At 45.2% G+C, this 22,569-nt stretch overlaps 2 protein-coding genes across 2 annotated transcripts; one reads left to right on the top strand and one right to left on the bottom strand.

The window, feature by feature from the left end:
- Positions 1-2,019: 2,019 nt before the first annotated feature.
- Positions 2,020-22,269, bottom strand: LOC117185881. Its single transcript, XM_033386987.1, is given in 10 exon segments — positions 2,020-2,712; positions 2,779-3,302; positions 3,366-3,500; positions 4,121-4,216; positions 4,297-4,937; positions 5,006-5,132; positions 5,205-7,372; positions 7,375-7,586; positions 12,082-12,847; positions 21,681-22,269. Coding segments are annotated over 9 exon segments (4,794 nt in total). The 5' UTR covers positions 12,837-12,847; positions 21,681-22,269; the 3' UTR covers positions 2,020-2,576.
- On the top strand, positions 13,077-13,406 carry LOC108165236. The gene has a single exon (XM_017301275.1). The coding sequence runs from the start codon at positions 13,077-13,079 to the stop codon at positions 13,404-13,406; it is 330 nt and encodes a 109-aa protein (XP_017156764.1).
- Positions 22,270-22,569: the final 300 nt, after the last annotated feature.

The following is a 22,569-nucleotide window of genomic DNA, read 5'->3' as shown; positions in this document are numbered from 1 at the left end:
TTTTGAAACAAACTCGTCTCGGTCCGATATATTAGGAGTGTGGATACCAAATTTGGTTGCTCTAGCTTTTATAGTCGCTGAGATCTAGGCGCTAATGTTTTACTCTAAGCAAAGCCGGCTATGCTACGTGTGTGTTAGAGAGAGACAGGGCGAGAAAAAAATGAAATTGTTTTCTTGATGCTGGCTATAATAATAATACGATCCAATTCAGTCTGCAGTCTAAAAGATATGAGCATTCTCTACGATTCTGCGTTTTTGGTTTTATCGTATCTTTAAAAATGTGGATGCCACAGATTTTCGTCCTTTGTGGGGGCGGAAGTGGACGGGGCGAAGTTTTGAAATATTTTTGTAGCAGTGACATATCACAGAAGTCTGGATCCAAAACATCGTTGCTCTAGCTCTTATAGTCTTTGAGCACTAGGCGCTGAAGGGGACGGACAGACGGACGGACAGACGGACGGACAGACAGACGGACAGGGCTCAATCGACTCGGCTATTGATGCTGATCAAGCATATATGTATATACTTTATGGGGTCGGAAACGATTCCTTCTGGACGTTACACACATCCATTTTCACCACAAATCTAATATACCCCAATACTCATTTTGAGTATCGGGTATACAAATTTATTTGGTTTTGTTTTTCGACTTAAAGCCCGCTGAGGGGCAAAGCAAACTGAGCAAAGTGTAATCCACTCAAGAAGAAAAGGAGAGAGAGATAAGCACTCAAATTATTCCCCCTATTGTTGTTCCGTTTTCTTCCTCCCTTCACGGTCTTGCTCGTCGACTCTATGCATGCACCTAAAGAAATTAATTGTTCGTCTTATTTATTATTACTCATTATCCAATTCGTTAGTCTTTAAAGCCCTTCTTTTTATACCCGATACTCAAAATGAGTATTGGGGTATATTAGATTTGTGGTGAAAATGGATGTGCGTAACGTCCAGAAGGAATCGTTTCCGACCCCATAAAGTATATACATACATATATGCTTGATCAGCATCAATAGCCGAGTCGATTGAGCCCTGTCTGTCTGTCCGTCCCTATCAGCGCCTAGTGCTCAAAGACTATAAGAGCTAGAGCAACGACATTTTATATCCAGCCCTTTGTGATATGTCACTGTTACAAGAATATTTCAGAACTTTGCCCCACCCCCTACCGACCCCACAAAGGACGAAAATCTGTGGCATCCACAATTTCGACGATACGAGAAAACTGAAAATCACATCGCACAATCATAGGGAATGACCATATCTATCTGATTGCTGAATCTGGATCAGATCGGATCATTTTTGTAGCCAAAAGGAACAAATCAATTTGCAGTGGCTACGCAGCGCCCGACGTCACGCTCAGACTGATTTTCTGTCTCTCTCGCACGCACTCTTTGTCGTGTCGTTCAATATTAGCGGCGTCTGCCGGAGGAGAGCCATACTGACTAAGTATCGGGTATAACTGTAGAGTTGCGTTGTCCGCAGCAACTCACAACGTTCCCCTCGTTTTTTTTAGTCTTAAGTTAGATTCGCTCCTATATTGGAGGTCAATAAATTTTATAATGTGAATTCAAAGTGGATTGCCTTCAGCTAGCCGAATGTCCCGAAGATCCCATAGGTACGCAAAGGGGTCATTCCGTTTATGTTCACTCGCGATCTAGGAATGACCAAGAAAGGGAGGGTCAATGAGACCTGCGGCGTGGGGAAGCTTTCCGGAACAAGGCGAAGAAAGCACAAGCGGGAGTTACGCGTCGATAGAATTTTAGATCCTTCATGAATCTCGTCGTAGCATGCATATTTAATAATTTTAATAATAATGAGGATAGGCAACCAGCGAGAGGATGGCAAGATCACCACCCCAAATTGCCGAGGATCCCAGCCGGGAATAACAGTGTGCGCCCTTCTCCCATTCCCCAACATCTCGTCTGAATCGTTACAACTATGTTCAAATACTTTTCTAAAATTATTAATAATTTATTTCTAAGATAATGAACGGATTAATGAACAGTATATTCCGTATTCTTTTTATTTTCATTCAACATTTCCTTTTCTGGATTGTGTTGATTCTAAAATGAATGGGTACAAAATATTTGTATGTACTGTATATAATCGCAGACCCCATTAAAACAAGTATATATATAAATATATAATAAATGATATTAAAAATATGAAAATATTGCCTGTTTGGCTTTATGTAGCCAAAAGTATATGTAGTCAGAAAGTAATTTCGATACTTAGACTGTATCGAACACTCAGTTATACATACATATGCAAAGAAGTAAAAATAATGTTTTTATGGTAATGTACAATTTTGGTTTTAGGCGATTATGATTATGTACAGATAATGTGGATCATTAGTATGATAGTATTATTTACTATGTAGATTTTTTTCCAGTCTATTCGACATTTTATGTTTAGGAAAAAAAAACTTCGAAAAGTTAGGGGGCGGGGTGCAACGATGGTGAAAATCGGATCGTAAATTAATCATATTTCATATAAATTCAGAGTATCTATGTATGTACATAATAACTAAAGAAATGCAACAGAGAGACAAAAATATGGTTTAGGGCTGATCAGATCTTCCTTTACTTGAGGATGATCTCAGCTGGTGGTAAAATATTGTCACCGTAGAGGCAATACCAGATGCTCGAATACCAAATGGTACGATCCACCCACTCGCTGCCGGCCAGAACATGGCCAATGTAGGGAGCATCTCGCGATCTGCAATGGAGAGATGAAAGTCTTAGAAATCACCTTGCTCTGATGATATCAGTTTTAGACCCAAACCTCATTATCTGTGCCTGGGTGCGCTCGACAAAAGTGATGGCCCAGCTCCATGGAAAGTCTCGTTTGCGCTCACAGCCAACATACGCCGTACAGCTCTGCAGAAATATCTCCCTGATAATAGTTGTCTTGTCGTTTTTGTCCTTCTTGGAAATAACAATCTTGCCGTCGCGCAGCTCGCACTGTAGAGATTTGAACGTCTTGGTGCGATTGTCGGCGAAGCGCAGCTCCTTGCCGGGCGTCACTGTGGCCAGATTCTTGATCGCCCGCTGTATTTCGCGCAGCATCTCAATGGGCCGCACCATCAGATAGTTGTGCTTGCGATCTTCCTCCGGCCAGTACGACCAGTTAAGGATCACGTCGAACACTTTTGTGTCATGGTGCAGGGGCCGCTCCAGGCTGCCGTTCAGTATCACCTCGTAGAGCGTCAGTTGATGGGTTGGTAGTTGCATTTTGACGGAATATTCCCGACATAGCTCGTAGGCGGTTTTGGTGGGTGAAATCGTGGCGTTCACCTGCATCTTTTCCTGGACGGATAGAGCGATTAGATCATTACATACTGAAGTGATCAATCATAACTGATGGCAAACCTCTGTGATGTTGTCTGGATTCGGATTCAGGCTGATCCAGATCTTTATGTCCCCCGACTGCTTGACCGCATCTTTGAGCGTCTCGGCGGCAGCGTAATACTTTTGCAGGCATGCCAGCATGGCCTGCTCCCGTTTCTGCATTGAATAAAATATAACATAGTTGTAAAGAATGAGCGGGAACGTTGTGATATACCCGATACTCAGTCAGAAGGTGTGTTGCTCTCTGCTCTCGTCTGCCAGATCGCTCACACTGCACGAGGAAGGGTGTGTGGGAGGGAGAATGAGAGAGCGCGTGGCTGGGCGTAGCGTACATTTGTTTCTTAGGGCTATAATAATGACCCGATCTGATCTAGATTCCGCAATCTTCTATGATTTTCTATGATTCAACGTTTTCGTTTTCGTGTATCTTTAAAATTAAGGATGCCACAGACTTTCGTGCTTTGTGACTGCAGAAGGGGGCGGGGTAAAATTTTGATATCACAGTCACATACAGTCTGGTTGCTCTAGCTTAAGAGTCTTTGAGATCTAGGCGCTCATCGGGAGGGACACACGGACGGACGGACAGACATACTTGGCTCAATCGACTGGGCCATTGATGCTGATCAAGAATATATATACTTTATGGCTTCGGGAACGCTTCCATCTGGGTCATACACACATCCACTTTTACCACATACTCCTATACTCCTGTACTCTTCTTGAGTATCTGGTGTAAAAATATTCATAGATTCAAAGTAAGGTAGCGTTCAACTTACAATTTCATCGGCACTGACGGGGAATAGGTTCTTGTACAGAAGAATGAGATCGCTGAGAACATCGGCCTCTTTCTGAGAGTAGATTAGCTCATCGCTCTATTGGAGAAGCCGGAAACATACAGATAATTATGCACATACTCCTAAATATAGTAGCCAAGGTTTGACAGGGGACCCACCTTCTTGGCCAGCAGCGTTGGGCCCCAGATCATGGTTAGATTCTGAACGCTCATCTTGTTCTTGGTCTGCTGCGAGCTAATGAACACCAGGTGGCCCACGATCCGGCGCAAGGTCTCATGCTCGATGGGCGAGAGGCGAGCGAGGAGCTCACGATAGATGGGAATCTTCTCGGCGGCCAAATTCAGCTCGGTGACGAAGACGAAGCTGTCGGTTAGCTTGCCCAGGAGGCGCTCGGGCAAGTCCCTCATGAACCGCTTGAGGACATTGGCTACGTCGTGCTCATTGTACTCGTTTCGGGTGATCTCCACATTAAAGGCATCCGCTCGGAAGGCGCTCATCAGCTTGTGCATGGAGTTCTCCGAGCCTGATTTGCGATAGATCCCCTCCGACATGGACCCGTGGATGTACACAAAGTTAATGCACTTATCCACTATCACGGGCACATCGTACCGCGTCAACTGCTGATCCCCCAGCGAAAAGCCGTTGTTGTGTGCCACTTCCCGAATGATGTGACGCCAGATCTTTGTCTCTCGTGCCGAGCTCATGATCATGTAGACAGCATACGGCGGACAGTCAATCATCAGCATTGGCCCGATCCCCACGTGCAGGTTGTCGATGGACTCGTCACTCTCCTTGAGCACTATTTTAGAGGGATAGAAATGCAATTAAATGTTATTTTATAGCTCTTACATAGCTCTTATATAGCACCTATGCATCGCGCCTTGCGCAAGTCCATTTTCTCCACATTCCCAGTGGCCTCGCTCACGAAGATGAGACGTCGCTGGCTCTTGCGAAGCACCAACCAGGTGCCACTCCACTCTGACGTGATAGAGTTCTGAAACGGAACGGAACGGAATGCAACGCATTAGGCATGGGGTCTCAGGGAGGAGCTTAACGCTTCACCCACCTTTAGGTAGCACCAGCCCGCGCGGTAATAGTGGCATGTGTACTTGACAGGCATACTGTTGGTGAGACTCTCAAGGATCTTCTGCATCCAGACGCCCCTCTCGGACTCCTTGCCCACGCCATACAGATGGGAAACCCGCTGCTGCTTGACGTTCCCTGACGAGCTGCTGGTCATCACCAGATTGGGATTCGAGGACATGCTGTCGCTTACTCCGTTGCCGTTGCCTCCGTTTTTCGGCTGAGATGTCGTGATCTCGAAGCAGTAAAAGTGGGTCGCCGTGTCCGTGACGCGATTGTTGCTGACGCACTGCAGCGTGGTTATGGTGTCCAAGGGTATCGACTCCCTTGGCGTCTTCATCTCCTGGTCGAGAAATGTCTGGAACTGGCGGTCCCTGAGTATGGCCTTTCGGTTCTGCATCTCCTTAAGTATATCTTCGACCACGCCCGAGGGAAACCGCACAAGGGGACCTTCGTAGCGCACCAGAAGCGGCGACAGACTGGGCCGGGGAACCATCTGCAGGGCCACCTTCACCTCCGACTGCCTCTGGGCCCCCGCCTTAAAGCTGGAGCGCCTCTTCATCACATCCATGCGCAGCTTGACGCTCGAGAAGGTGGTTATCGTCTTCCGCAGACGAGAGCTAAGCGTAGAACGAGACTCGATACTGACAGGGGCGGTCTGTCCGCTGGTTCCTGTTCCTCCAATGGCCTCCAGGTAGGTGGGTGGGCTGTCGCCTTCGATTGGTAGTGCTGACTTTGTGCTGCTGCTGGACGTGGAGGTGGAGGTGACTGTGGCTGTGGTTGTGACTGGAGAACCGTCTGCCACAAACCAATTGGTGCGATTTCTCGAGGCGCTGGCCAAGTCCACCATGGATCTGTTGGCGGTCCCCTCGGGTATCTTGCTCAGATAGGGCCTGGCACGTGCCTCCAACTGCTCCTGCTCGCGGTCCAGCATATGCTCCAGGCTGTCGTTCAGCAGCTGGGCATTTTGGTGCACGATCTGGGGCTGGCGACCACTTGTCGTGGCCGCACATCCACTAGGCGGCTCCTCCTCGGAGGTGCACATGCTGACATCGTCCTGATCCCGCTCTTGTTTCACAGTGCCGTAGGTGTCCTCCTCCAGTAGGTGCTCGAGCAGTAGCAGCTCGTTGCTCTTGTTGGAACGCTCCAGCGTCGAGCACTTGCTGCTCATTAATGGATCGAACTCCTCGATCAGCTCCTGGGGCGCGGACCATCCACCGACGGCTCCGTCGTTGCTGTCCAGCTCCCCATCTTCGCTGATGCAGGCCAGCTCTTGCTGCTGCTGGTTTTGCTGCTGCTGCTGGTTGGGGGTCAACAAGTTGCAGCCGCGACTGCTCCCCGCGGTGGCCATCTCGAAGAGCTTCCCGTAGGTGGCTTCCTGGTTGGCATAGACCGGTTCCCGGGAGGAGTCTTCTTCCTGCACCTCTTCTCCCTGCTGCGAATCGACATCCTCGCCGTAGAACTGCCAGGAATCGCTGCGCTCTGGCTTTGGGGCCCTCGCCTCTTCGGCGGCAATCTTGGCGCAGATTAGCAGCGATTCCTCTCGCTCCGCTACCGCCGCTGCCCGATTCAGTTCCTTCAGCTCGGCGGAGTCCACGGGGGGACGTCGCAGCTCGATGTGCTCGTAGTTCTTGCGGCGCTTCTGCCGCACGGGCGGCTGCAGTGCGTCCAGCCGGAACCGCTCCGGCTGTTGGGAGAGGCGCGGCGGAGGGAACGCGGGCATTGGCAGGGACGATGGCGGAGACGACGTCGTTGCGTCATCTCCGCGGATCGGGGGACGCTGCTGCGTCCGTAGCTGGACCTGCTCCTGAGAGAGATTTTTGGCCAGCGGGGGAGGTGGGGAGGGACGTGCCCTCAGTGCCTCATCGTAGCTGGGGGGCTTACCCTGCACCTTGGGCACCTCATAACAGCCGTCATCATCCCCGGCACCGTCCCCCCCAGCTGGCACCTCTTGATCCTCAACTTTGACTTTGGCAGTGACCTTTGCCTGATCGCGGAGATCGGTGAATCCTCCGCCGACGACATTCCGGTTCAGGGGACTGGAGAACTGTATCGCATTGAAGACATCCGTGTTGGGCATGGTCTGTCGTCGCTCAAGGTCAAACTCTCCCACGGAGCTTTCTCCAGCCTCCGCTTCTCTGTCCCCATGGCCTCCCCTGCCCCCAAGGTGAAGTTCGACCCGAATCGCCTGCTGGCATTCTTCAGACGGCTGCCAGCGTCAGCGCTGAGATTGCTGATCGCTTCCGTGGAGCTCCTTAGGTTCCTGTCCAGACGCTTCTTGGCACCCTTGGCCTTGAACGTGATCCGTTCGCCAATGGCCTCGCCCAGCAGTTTCGAGGTGGTGCCCAAGGATCGCAGAAGATTCCTGAATTCATTTGAGGCAAAATGAAATCGAGGGAGAGAGAGGATGAGAGAGAGAGAGTTAGTTTTGCTTGTGGCAGAGAGAGTTCGTCCCATTCCCATTTGGTAAGTAAATGAAATCCAAGTATACGTACGTATACTAGTGCAATGTGTGTGCGTGTTAGATCTAATACTACGTGAATAGGAGTATCCGCAACACATATTGGGCTAGGGCTAGGCCTAGGCACATGATGGGAATAGGAGTGCTGGGAAGAGAAATGCGCTGGGTCCAAGAACTTCCCTCAGATGAATCAGCCGTCTCAATGCGCACATATTGTATTCTACAGGTATTCGTTTCAAATATATAGGTGCATGGGCTTAATCTTACTTTAATGTATGTAAACATGGGCGCGCCGAAGTTTGCTCAGAGGTAAGGCTATGCATCGGCGAAATAGATAAATCGGATGATTTACCAAGGACCCTCGCAGATAGCCTTCTCCTCCGGTTGCCATTGATCTCGAACTGAAAGAAAGTGCTTCAATAATCGCACATCATGCCACGTAAACTGCACTCCTGTATCCTTGATCTCTATAGATCTTGAAACTTAGCGACGCGTCGGGTCTGACAAAAATAGTATTGCACAGACGATCAAGGTGATCATCAAGAACATCTCTGAAGACTTAAAAAGACTACAGCCGAGTGCCTATGTATGATAGCATTAAGAAGAAAGGAAGGCTAGCTTCAGGGGCTAACTAAAGGGTCTACTAAAGACTAGCTTACAAATCTAATTCCACCCACGACACTCAATATTCATTTTCGATCAGCGCTTCGTTTAAGCCAGATACACATGTACGAGGGCATACATACGTTTCAATAGCTAAGACACTATGTAGTTTTTACCAAACTAGGCAAGCACGGCGTTGTCAGCGTTGCAGACATCAAGTCTGACATCAAATAAAACCCGAGGGAAAGTTGTGAGACGCAGCAAGGGTCGCGGCTTTACTCTCCCATTCGGTAATTTCAACTTTTATTTAATAATTCAATCAAACGATGGAAACAATTTTAGCAAACGGTAAACGATTTCTTCAACAAAAACCAAATTTTTTCCAATATGTTATTTTTTTTCTATTAACTAACAATAAACAATATTATTGCACGAGGTGTTTTTTTCAAATTATGAATCAATAAATGTTTTGTGGTACCCCTACCCACCTTGGGTTTCATTGAACATTTGACGCTATGGGGAACGCATCGAATCGTATAAAGCCGTTAGATATTCATCCGTTATGTCCTCAAAACAAACTTGTTCTATAATTTCGCCTGACTCAACCATAGTTTATTATTTTGGCAGTCATAAGGGCCTATCGGATTGAGGTCGGGGCTGTCCCCGAGATGGCCAATCTAGGGACTTAATGTCCAATTCCGGCTTCAAAATGTTTCTGTCGCTGAAAAATAGTCAAAGCTAGTTGAACCGAAAGTCGACAAGGTGCAGATTCGTCCTGAAAGATGGGATCTTCTTCTCTCTCAGTAACTGATCCCATACTGGGCCCAACTCCACTGCGCATTTTGCATTCACCATGCCCTTTTAATCATTATTAGTAATTTAGTTTTATATTTAGATATATATCCCCATACGAGTATCATAATATATGGCGAATGCTTTACGGTGGCAATGCACCAATTTTCGGAAAAGCCTCCACTTCTGCGGCGAACTGCCCGCGAACTATCGGTTCCAATGAGATTCAGTTTGGAATAATCCGAGAATATGATTCGTGGCCACTTAGATTCAGCCCAATTTGATTTTTCGTTGGACCAATATAAGCGAGCTTTCTTTACTCGACTATGCAGAAGTAGCTTTTTGGCAGGTGTTATTGCCAATGAGACCATCTCCTGCAGACGACGATGCGTAGCTAGAGCTGAAATTTATTTTTCAAAACGTTGCTGCAGTTTTGATTGCTATCTCAACACAAGTTTTAAACCGATCCTGAGGCTCGTTTGCTACCCCATTGCTAAGATTGGTACCACAAAAAATTAATTACACCAGGCAACAAAATGTATATTTTTATTTCCGCTTCGAACCAACCCGACCTTTTCTGATACATTTGGGGCCTTAACAATTTCTAATACATTTTCTAAAACAAATACATTTGTTTTTTTTTCTAATGTTTTTTTCAGAGGCTGCGTTCTATTTTTGTATCGTTTGTTAATATTTATGGACAAGCGGCTAAGGTGCAGACTTATGTAGCTGCCACAATTTACCGTTAAATTCCGTTACTCGAAATACAACCGTTATTTTTGAAACAAAAAATACCAACATTTTTTAATTATACCATTTTTTAAAGGTAAATTGGCATTTGGGAATTGGGAAGGTACGTAACGGAACAAATTATCAATTTTGAAAGCTTAATATTATCGAGACGATGATCGTAAGCTCCAAAGTGTTTAGGTCTTATTTCGAAATTGCAAAGTGCAATACCACCAGGTTTAAGATATGTACATACTTAAGTTATGTTAAAAAAAGATGCACAACCTTTGAAAAACATTAAAAAAAATACCAGTTCTTAAAAGTTTTCCAAAAAAGAAACCACACCGTGAAAAAAAATTCATTACAAATTTGTAAAGCCACATATATTAGAAAAAGTCGGTTTGGTTCGAAGCGGCAATAAAAACCCTAGTGTTATCGAGTGTTTTTACTTTTTTTTTTGTTTACTCTTTGCTCTGCGGGGCCTTAACTGGGATGCGGGTGTAGGTTAGGTTAGGTTGAGGCGGCTGCCGGGATCGCTCGGAACCCGTCACACTTAGGCCGGTTTCGGCCCGTTGTGATACCGCATAGGATCATTTCCTTCCTGCGTTGTGAGACTTCCTGTCAGCAATTATCCCATCCAGATGCTCTCACAAAGTTCGCTATCCTCCTGGGACATAGTTTGGACATCTCTGAGATGTCGTGTAGAAAGGCTGAGCCCAGGTGCTGTAGCCTTCTTCTGCTGAGAGCTGGGCAGGAGCAGAACAGATGTTCCACTGTCTCCTCCTCTTCCTCGTCTCTACAGCTGCGACAAAAATCGTTATGTGGGGCCCCCAGCCTGTTAGCGTGGGTGCCTATTAGCCAGTGTCCCGTGAGGGAACGTGTGACTACGCTGCACCTTTTCCTGCTTAACTTGAGGAGCTCGGAGGTGCGCTTCATGTCCATGGTCGGCCATGTTTGCCGAGTTGTGCGACATCGTGGCACTGTTTGCCACATATCGTTGTTTAGTCGCTTGTATTGCTCCCTTATAATGAGCTTACAGGTGGCCATTGGCATGCGGGTGTAAGACTCCCATCTTACTCTAGTAGACTACTATTAGTAAACCTCCCATCCTTAGTTAACCGTAGAAAAATGCTTGGTGTGATATTTATGCACAACTTGATCAGGGGTGACATAGACAGCCCTGATCTGTTGAGCCACATAAACTTCACGATTCCTATTAGACTGACTAGAAATTTTATACCGTTGTTCCTTCCACTTTGTAGATCGAATTATTCCTTGCATGAACCGTTTAGGGTCTTATGCTCGGATTATAATTCCCTCTACCATATTATATCCACCACTAATTCTCTTCCTCTTATTAAATTACTAATCCTTACACACCTTTCTAGTAATTAGTAATTGTAGTGGAATTTGTATTTTGATTGCATGCTTAGTTTCTTAGTAAATTTTGTGCTAATTTTCCTCGAATGTTAGTCTAATAGCTATCTTTCTTGCATGTTCGCGTTCGGTTCGGCTACGCACCGTGCGTCATGCGGCAGCGCCCCTCGGTCGGTTGGGCGGGAGGAGGGCTGCGTTTTGACTGGGATCCGCGCGTAACAGCCTTCTGCTGGTTTCACACGGGCCACTTAACGGTGCAGTAACTGCATCGCCTCTTGAAAGATGCAGTCATTGCATGTCAACGTCCAAGAAAAAAAAAAAAAAGATTCAAAGGACTTTATATAAAGGGAAATGTCTCTGAATTATATTAAAATACAGGATCAGCTAACTACGAGAATACTCCCGACATTGGGTACAATTCCATCAACTCTGACATGTTTTCAATCAAATATCAAATTACATATAAATCGTATCATCAAATCAAAATTCCATGTGTGACAATTCAAAACGAATTATTGAAGTAACGACTCGCTTCGCACGTGCGTCGGCGTCGGCCGACGACGATGACCCAAAACTAGAGAGAGTTAGTGCAAAAATAATAATAACATGAGATCGTTTGCTGAAGGCGTTCGAGTCTCCCCGTGGGACCACAACCGGAGATGGGGAGAAACCAGCTAACCGAAACCGTGAAACGTCAAAGGATAAGCCAGACCCAAGACCCAGATCCAGATTCATATCTGATTTTTAGGTTAGTTTAACTATGGATGTTGGGACACCAAGGAACTAGGGTACAGATGAGGGTGCATCTACAGAAAAACAGAGAAACCGTTTAGAGAAACACCAAAGAAGAAGGAAAGGGAAAGATCTAGTATAAGGAGAACATTTCGGTAAAGTTTACTTGTCATCTTCTCGATCATGGTCTTGTTCTTGATCACAGCTGGAGGACTGATCGAGCGACGTCGATGAAGATGTCGAAGGTGGTGGTGGTGTTGGCGTTGGCGGAGGTGTTCCCGGGTCGGAGAAATCTTCCGGAAATGGCTGACCCCGCTGATCAACGCCATCAACGTCGTCTACGTACCCGGGTGACTGCGACTTGAACATGCCGCTCTGCGAGCCCTGCGAGCAGCAGTCCAGCGAGGCGTTCGAGCCGTAGAGAGAGGAGGCCGTAGCATCCCCCTGCTGCTCCATCTCGCTGCATATCGACAAGCGCTGTTCTAGGATGGGCGGCTTCGGCGGCACCTGGGGAGCTGTGCGCACAGCTCTCAGAGGAACCGCGTCCACATCTAGTTCGACTTGCGGCTCCTGCGGGAGCTCCTCCGGCGGGAGTCGCTGTCTCGGCGCTGGTCGGGGCGCGGCATAGATCGGTTCCGTCGGGACATTCTCGTTGGCGTCGGGACCGTAGATGGGCTGCTGCTGCTCGGCGCTGTTCTCCTGCAGCACTTGCAGCTTGTTCTGCCCACTTGCCGGCAGCTTCTTCTCCGCACAGTTGCCGTGCAGGTTCTCCGCGTTGATGTTCAGCTTCTTGAAACTGATGATAGTATTGTTGTTGTTATTGTTGTTGCTAGGCTTGATTTCGATGTTCTCATAGTTGGCGGGACGTAGCTCGGTGCAGAGCCGCCGCGGAGCCGGCACGGGTCGCGGAGCCTGTTCCATGGCAGAGTCGTCTGAAAGTGAGAGAAAGGATTGCGTTTTATTTGTTTATTGCGGGGATATCATGGTATCGGACGATAGGTGTCCAGGTAGGCCCTATGATGATTACCTTTGAGGAATTTCGAGGGCTTAGGGAGATAAAGAGGGCTTTCAGGTAAAGGCAGCAGGTGCCTGAGGCTTCTATAAAGACCCGACTTCCATGGCTGGCCCTCACACTCGATCGCATCAATTCAAGCAAGCAGGATGGCCACGATCACCGATACATTCTGCCAAAAGTCGTGCACTTTCTGGCTCACCCTCGTCCGTCTGCTGATGCAGCTCCTGCGGACCATATATCAAGGCCATGCTCTAACCGAAGAAATTGTCGGGCCAATCAGCCCAGGGGACTCGAATGGAAGCCGAATCGACCCCCGGATCGCAGAGCACCAGCTACTGTTGCACCGGAGGGCCGAGAGCTACGCCAAGGTGGAGCTGCTGCATCGACTGCTCGTCCGGCAGCAGCTGCACGAGCTGGAGCAGCGCAGGCTGATGCGATTGGCCCTCGCCCGGCGACGGCTGCAGTTCTCCAATTAGCCCGACGATTATCTCATTATCATTTATTTAGATCTAGATTTATTTATATTTATATTCAGATTAAGTAGGGTAGGGGTAGGCGTAGGTAGAGTTATTATACCCGATACTCAAAATGAGTATTGGGGTATATTAGATTTGTGGTAAAAGTGGATGTGTGTAACGTCCAGAAGGAATCGTTTCCGACCCCATAAAGTATATATATTCTTGATCAGCATCAATAGCCGAGTCGATTGAGCCATGTCTGTCTGTCCGTCTGTCCGTCCGTCCGTCTGTCCGTCTGTCCGTCCCCTTCAGCGCCTAGTGCTCAAAGACTATAAGAGCTAGAGCAACGATGTTTTAGATCCAGACTTCTGTGATATGTCACTGCTACAAAAATATTTCAAAACTTCGCCCCGTCCACTTCCGCCCCCACAAAGAACGAAAATCTGTGGCATCCACATTTTTAAAGATATGAGAAAACCAAAAACGCAGAATCGTAGAGAATGCCCATATCTTTTAGACTGCAGAATCTGAATTGGATCGTATTATTATTATAGCCAGCATCAAGAAAACAATTTCATTTTTTTCTCGCCCTGTCTCTCTCTAACACACACGTAGCATAGCCGGCTTTGCTTAGAGTAAAACATTAGCGCCTAGATCTCAGCGACTATAAAAGCTAGAGCAACCAAATTTGGTATCCACACTCCTGTGATATCGGACCGAGACGCGTTTGTTTCAAAATTTCGCCACACCCCCTTCCGCCCCCGCAAAGGACGAAAATCTGGGGATATTCACAAATCTCAGAGACTATTAAGGCTAGAGTAACCAAATTTGGTATCCGCACTCCTGTTAGATCTCACTTTAAAACGTATATCTCAAAATTTCGCCCCACCCCCTTCCGCCCCCACAAAGGGCGAATCATAGATAATGATCATATCTATCAGATTGCTGAATCTGGATCAGATCAGATCATTTTTATAGCCAAAAGGAACAAATCAATTTGCAGTGGCTACGCAGCGCCCGACGTAACGCTCAGACTGATTTTCTGTCTCTCTCGCACGCACTCTTTGTCGTGTCGTTCAATATTAGCGGCGTCTGCCGGAGGAGAGCCATACTGACTAAGTATCGGGTATAACCGTAGAGTTGCGGTGTCCGCAGCAACTCACAACGTTCCCCCTCGTTTTAGTTTAAATTTCTGTCGAATATTTATTTCAGCTTAAAGTGATCAAAGATGAGCGTGGGCTCAAGAGGGGGATCTAAGCTGCACACTCATTGGGGATAAAACGATACGATGAGAAGTTTTGAAATAAACTTGTAACAGTGAGATCTATCTGGAGTGTGGACTAGGCTATTGATGCTGATCAAGAGTATCCATATGTAGTATATACGGGGTCGGAAATCCTTCCTACTGCACGTTACACACATCCACTGTCACCACAAATCTAGTATACCCCTACACTCTCTTTGAGTATCGGCTATAAAAATAAGAATCACAAAGAAAAGTATCGGGCCTCTGGCCGTTCCCTTTAGCCTCCGGGATTCCCGGAAATACCCCTTTAATCGTCAAAGTTGTGATTAAACTAATAAATTGATGAAATAAGCTGCTTCAGCGCTGCTCTGCGCTGAAGATCAAACAGATGTAGGAATCGAAAAGGATCACTGCCGACACCTTTGTGACGAAATGGCGTAGCTGGAAATCAGGGAAGGTCTTAATCTACCAGCACAACATAGATTGTCCTCAATAGGAATGATATTATCACCACCATTTGCATATATATGTATGTACCTGCTGTTGAGTAGGGTATTGCCCTACATATGCTATACATATACCGACATAAGTCATTCCCTCTCTCTCTGGCTGTCTGGTGGAGCCAGTAGTGAGTGTGTTGTGCTGCAGTTCCCTGAACTTTTCAAATCTGCAAAGCAGAGCCATCTGCTGGCACTGTCGCTGTCGTGGTCGTTGTCGCTTAAGTGGTCGCTCCACTTTAAATGAGAGTTCTGTTCTCCCTGGGCTCTCTCCTTCCCTCTACCATCCCTCTCCTTCGCCATCGCGTTCGCCTCCTGATTCTCTTGACGTTTCCATTTCTGCAGTGCTCAATGATTTTGTTTATAAATGTTTAAGTAGACCCATTGTAGTCATTTCCATTCCCATTCTCATTCTGTTTTCCCTTTGCACGTACTCGTACGGGAGTATTGTGCTTTCCATTGGATATCTTGGATGAATAAACTTGTTCAAAGAGAGTGCGCTCGTGAGTGCGATTGTGAGTGCGGGTGAGTCACGTTAGATCGGACACTACATATTACACATGCTTACATACATATGTACGTGTACGTGTATGTTTGAGCTGGCATCCTGCTATTGTTTTCCCGAAAAATCAGCTGCAACTATAGCAGCCGCACAGTGGGACATTCGGCCATTTTAGCTCGCTAAATTAATAGCTTCTGAACTAATATACATATGTAGATAAAGATATCACAAAACTTCACAAGCTGCATTTGAAAGTACAGTTTTTCAAACTGTTGTCTGCCCGAGTAAATGGTGCTTCATGATCTGGGCATTCGAAATTCTTATATTTTTGGACCGATAAAGAAGGTATAATAGAAAATTTTGCTACACATAATAATTGTATATTTTTGATTTATATTTTAATCCAACATAACTTTTACAAAGGTACAAAAAAAAAAAACAATTTTATGATAAAACTTGATCTTATTGTTTGATTTTGTAAAATAATCATCGTTATTGGAAGGAATATTTAATAAACTCAAAATTTCTAAAGAACAACTATTTGCCGACAGCCGAGTCGATTGAGCGAAGATCTGTGGCATCCACAATTTCAAAGATACGAGAAAACAAAGGATACAAAAATATGTAGAATCGTAGAGAATGACTATATCTTCTAGAGTGCAAAATCTGAACTAGATCGTATAATTATTATAGCCAGAATCAAGAAAAAAATTTCAGTCTTTCTCGCTCTGTCTCTCTCTAACACACAGGTTTGATGGTCGGCTTTGCCTATTGCAAAATGTGAGTTCAAGGATCTCCGAGACTATAAGAGCTAGAGCAACCAAATTTGGTATCCACACTCCTGTGATATCGGACCTTGACAAGTTAGTTTTTAAAAATTTCGCCTTTTACATGTTATTCCACCTGAAATGCAGCATGTGATTAAACGTAGAATACATTTCCATTTCCATTACATTTTCCAGCGAAACTAAAAGTTTCCTTGTGTGTATTTTTGAAAGCTCCGTCAGGTGCGTATATTCATATTATTCAATTCATATTATTTTCGGCTGGTGTCCCACTGTGCCCCGCGCATCTTTTGGTGTCGCCTTCTTCGTGTCCTCTTTTGGAGAGGGGCTTCTCTCAGATCCAAGTCTAAGTAGTGCCTACCACAAGACACTGAGCAATCCGATTTCCAAAGGTCATTATTATCGCATGTGCATATGTACATACTCGTATGTACAATATATACATATGTACATATGTATAAGTATGTTCCACAGAAGCTCTATTTGTGCCGAGAAAATATCGGAACAAGATTTGGGATAAATTACGTATGTACTATGTACGATACCTATATCATATATATATCATTTAACATATCAATGTAGATATGTATGTAAATATGTTAACACATGCATTCGCTTAAATACTGCTATACTGATATCACATTTACACACGTATTTATAGGTCCAAAAAGGCAGTGATAGCCGGGGAGGCAGAGCAGCGATAACAATGACAATGACGATCGGCGCAAACCCAGCGATTGATGTAATAGTACATATGTATGTACATGCATGTGTGCATACGTACATATGTATGTATGTATTCTTTGCAATGAATAAGTACACCTAGAGAAAAAGCCCTGAAATTTTAATATTTACATATGCATAGCTTTAACGAGGGGGAACGTTGTGAGTCGCTGCCACGGCCGCGACTCTACCTTTATACCCGATACTCGGTGAGCACGACTCCTCTCCGCCAGAGGGCGCACACAGTGCGTGTGAGAAAGGGAGAGAAAAAGCGCGCGGCTGGGTTTGCGTAGCCTCTGCAAATTTATTTGTTCCTTCTTGCTATAATAATTGACCGATCTGATCCAGTCTGCCATCTTTGGTTTTCTCATATCTTTAACATTGTGGATGCCACAGATTTTCGTCCTTTGTGGGGGCGAAAGGGGGCATGGCAAAATTTTGAAACAAACTTGATTCAGTGTGATATTGCAGGAGTATGGAAACTAGGCGTTAAACAAGACGAACGGACGAACGGACGGACGGACAGACAGACAGACGGACATGGCTCAATCGACTCGGCTACTGATGCTGATCAACAATACGTATGTATGAATGTACATATAAGAAATGAATCATAACATATTAATATAGTATAGACAAGTATAGAAGTATAGAATACTTTTTCCGGATATCGTATTTATAATTAGGAATTTGAAGCTGGTCTGAAGACAGATCAATTCAGTTGAGAAATCGCTGAAATCAATGTTCTTATCAATGTCAACAGTCTGGCTCATTGTTGGAGTTTACAATCAGACCTCTGCCTTGCTCTCCCTTTGTGGAGTAAATTCCGCAGAGCACCAGTGAACTACTGGCAGAGCTTTAAACGGGGCCTGGCTTATCAGCTTTCCATTAGCACACCAGAAATGCCAGCCAAATTTCAATTACATTTTCGACTGCCAAATACCGAAAAAATCTGTTCGGGAAACTTCGTAATTGGCTTATTCCCAGTTTAGCAATTTTTGATGGCTCTGGAGAGCGTTCTAGAGATCACGGTTTGTATTTTATATTTTATAAAAATATAAAACAGTCACACGTCTCAGCTAATGACGTACCACCTTAAAGAACAGTTTATTGTTTAAGCTTTGTGATTGTGATACTCGTATCTCAGCAAAGCTAAAAGGCTATCAAATATGGAATACTAGACACGAGCTACACATTTTGGCGCATTCACATTAAATGGCCATACTTACATATGTACATATGTACATACATACATACATATGTATGTAATAAAAAAAAGAACAAACCGTTATTTACCACACACATTTTACACCGCCAATGGGTTTCAAAATTGATTTGGTTTCATTTTTCGATTGGCTTGCATTAAATGTACTGCATAGACCTTTGCTCCCATTTTATACCCGATACTCAAAATGAGTATTGGGGTATATTAGATTTGTGGTAAAAGTGTAACGTCCAGAAGGAATCGTTTCCGACCCCATAAAGTATATATATTCTTGATCAGCATCAATAGCCGAGTCGATTGAGCCCTGTCTGTCTGTCCGTCCGTCCGTCTGTCCGTCCCCTTCAGCGCCTAGTGCTCAAAGACTATAAGAGCTAGAGCAACGATGTTTTGGATCCAGACTTCTGTGATCCGCCCACTTCCGCCCCCACAAAGGACGAAAATCTGTGGCATCCACAATTTTGAAGATATGAGAAAACCAAAAACGTAGAATTGTAGAGAATGACCATATCTTTAAGACTGCGGAATCTGAATTAGATCGTATTATTATTATAGCCAGCATCAAGAAAACAATTTCATTTTTTCTCGCCCTGTCTCTCTCTAACACACACGTAGCATAGGCGGCTTTGCTTAGAGTAAAACATTAGCGCCTAGATCTCAGAGACTACAAAAGCTAGAGCAACCAAATTTGGTATCCACACTCCTAATATATCGAACCGAGACGAGTTTGTTTCAAAATTTCGCCACACCCCCTTCCGCCCCCGCAAAGGACGAAAATCTGGGGATATTCAAAAATCTCAGAGACTATTAAGGCTAGAGTAACCAAATTTGGTATCCGCACTCCTGTTAGATCTCACTTTAAAACGTATATCTCAAAATTTCGTCCCACCCCCTTCCGCCCCCACAAAGGGCGAATCATAGATAACGACCATATCTATCAGATTGCTGAATCTGGATCAGATCAGATCATTTTTATAGCCAATAGGAACAAATCAATTTGCAGTGGCTACGCAGCGCCCGACGTCACGCTCAGACTGATTTTCTGTCTCTCTCGCACGCACTCTTTGTCGTGTCGTTTAATATTAGCGGCGTCTGCCGGAGGAGAGCCATACTGACTTAGTATCGGGTATAACCGTAGAGTTGCGGTGTCCGCAGCAACTCACAACGTTCCCCCTCGTTTGTTTTCGTTTTTGGTTTTGTTTTTGTTTTTCCACATAGCACCATTAAAAACTTTAATTGAGCTTGGTTCCGTTGTTGGTGAGAGAACGTTTGCCAAAGCAATATATGGAGTAAATATACGGAAATATTTATTAAAACCACATCTGAAATTCATGTACATACGGTACATATACATTCGCACATATGTATGCATGTGAACATGTACATATTTATGTACATGCATACATAAATATGTACGTGGATAAACAATGTCAAATGAATCTGCATTCATGTGCATTTGCCCGGGGAATATGCAATTGGTGCTTATTCGGATGAATCACTTGCACTCTCCCTTTTTGTTTGTTGTTTTGTTTGTTGGTACAGTGTCTGGTTGTTTTTTATGCAGTAGCAGAGGGTATGTTCATTTTTCGACCATCGTTTGCAATGCTTTATATAATTGTTTATGTTTTGCCTTGGCTTGAGCAAATACGAGTAGCTAGATGCATACAAATGTATGTACATACATATATATGTATGTGCATTCAAACGAATTATTTCTGTATTTTAAAGGAAGTTTAGGAATACATCATGTACTACGTTTCTGGCCGGGGATTCTCACCCCTGTACCCGAATACCCGTACGAGAACTCGTATAATCTAATAGCGTGTATCCACTTTGGAGCGTCGCTGCCGGTACCCACTAGTAGCCCTACAGCACTCTACTCCCCATGGACAAACAGCTGCATGCACACACATACTCGCACGAGTGTGAATGATGAACAGAGTTGAAACATTGTATTTTGTTTGTTTATGCTTTTCAATGCGATAAGAGAGCGCATAAAAAGCTGATTCGTCGTCGTCTCAGCTCCTCTTTCTCCCTCCCCCTTCCCAGCGAGGGAAGGGTCATATTCATTGAGCACAGTGCAAAAAGACGGACAAGTTGCGGAGGAAGTGGGCACAGAGCACTCTGTGGGCATAACGTTGCCATGGCCCCAATTATATAAGACAGAGGAGAGTCTCCGAGGCTCCAGCCAGAGCGACTCGATTTCCAAGTTGCTTGACGGCATTTTATGTCGCATTCAGTATGTAGCATGGAAGTCTACATCGATTTGTGATTTGATCTACACGCAGACACGCACAGTCACAGACACAGACACAGCCACAGCGCTGCTTGTGGACGTAGACGTGGATGTCGCGCCTGCGCTGACCAAGGGACCAAGGCTCTGTTGCGGGAGGGGACTGGGGTAGGGGCCGGCAGCGATTAGTTGACAGTTATCGTTATCCGCGCTATCCACCCTATCTTTCTCGCTCTCTAGAGTCTAGGCCAACCATGGGCTGGCTTATGGCCTTTGCTGAAGACAGTAGTTCTGGGCGGACCAAAGCGATTAACCCCAACGCGAACTTGTTCAGGTACCCGGTCAAATAAATGGGGCGAGTTTGAGCTTTATTCGTGCGACAGAACAGCTGATCTGATCGACTTACATAAATATGTAGCTATTAGCCGTGGGCCGCAACTATCTACAATACTCGAATGACGTATAGCAGTGTTTTACTGGTAGTATAAAAGCCAGATACGGGTATGAGTAAGTATTCCGAGTGATGGAGGGGGGAAAGGTTCTTCGGTGAATGTGTGCCAGAAAACCTAATATGTTTATAATTGCCTAAATTGCCAAACAATTAAGAGGCGCGGACGGACAGAGAGCACCAGCACCAGCGAAATGTGCCACGTTAGTGGAGAGAGAGAGTGAGAGACGGGCCAAGAGACACTTGTGCCGTTCTGTGTCACCAGGTGACGCCGTTGACCGCTATCTTCTTGGTCCGGCTCTGGCTCTGGCAGTAAAGCTGTAGCGATAAGCAGTTAGGAGCTTTTACAACAAACAGAGTATTTGCAGACCATTTGCCAATATTAGTATCGAAAACTATCAACAAATGGGAATATGCGGGCTCAACGAGGTACAAATGCATTTATGTATGTACAGTGGTCGTTTCCATCCTATCGTTTTCGTATCAGGGAAATACCTAGGGCGGTGTAATATGTACATCTCAGGAGCCCACGAATTGAATGCAGGTGAAAGATAAACACTTCAGGGTAAGAGGTTGGTCAATGGTGTTACAGGTTTCACGAAACTGAAGCCTGAAAAAATAATACAAAAACTTTACCTTTCGATTGCTGGCGTCGAACTAGAATTACGAATCCGATTTATGTCCTTTTTTGTATTTTACAAACAACAACAATAGAAGATACCACAATAAAAAAAGAAAACAAAGGGGAACGGCCCAAGTGAAAAACAAGTCTGGTATCAGGGAGATACCTTTAGAAGATCTAGATATGCTAGAGCTTCCACTAGTTCCTGTTGATACATTTTAGCTGGGCGGCTCTGCACATAATACGCGTATTGATTACCTTCCGCCGACCGTTTTGTTCCGTTTCGTTTATTTTATGATTCGAGGAATGAATAATTTTCGGATGCCTCACGTTCACGCACACGGACACACACTCAGACGCATTGTTGTATCGCTCGCTTGTACGACTGGCGATCGGCGTTCGCTGGTGTGGATGGAATGGATGTGGGGCAACACTTGACACAACCGCAACGCAACGCGCACCTCACGCTGGAAAATCATGACCAGAACTCAATGATCAGCTATCACCAGTTTTCTCGGTCCTTTGTCTTTTACAAAAATCTACTTGGCATAATTCGTTTCGCGGCTATTAATTTATACTACACATACTACCAGGGATGCTGATCTCTCTTTTTTTCCCGTCAGATCTAGCTTTTTTTAGAGACAGCTGCGGGAATTTGGTATTTTTAGAAATGTTTTTGGCTTTTTCAGCTTTTTTAATGCTGCCATCGGTTGCATTAAAAGTGTGAGATTGATCGATATTTGACACTAACACCACTAGTTTACCAGATAGTTTGACATATACCGATTTTCATTTAATAAAATCAAAAAAATCAGCGAAAATACTAAGTTTTGGAGTGAGGCTTACTTTTCCATGAATTCCATGAAACTAAGCAGCACCAATAGTATTCTATGAATAAGGTAC

The sequence above is a fragment of the Drosophila miranda genome, chromosome XR, assembly GCF_003369915.1.
Source record: "Drosophila miranda strain MSH22 chromosome XR, D.miranda_PacBio2.1, whole genome shotgun sequence".
In the NCBI taxonomy this organism is placed as follows: Eukaryota; Metazoa; Arthropoda; class Insecta; order Diptera; family Drosophilidae; genus Drosophila; species Drosophila miranda.
Note: the sequence above shows the minus strand (reverse complement) of the source record. Positions and strands in the feature narration are given on the sequence as shown.

Excerpts from the sequence above, each read along its gene's own strand:
- LOC108165236 (XM_017301275.1), top strand. The coding sequence starts at position 13,077 with ATGGCCACGATCACCGATACATTCTGCCAAAAGTCGTGCACTTTCTGG.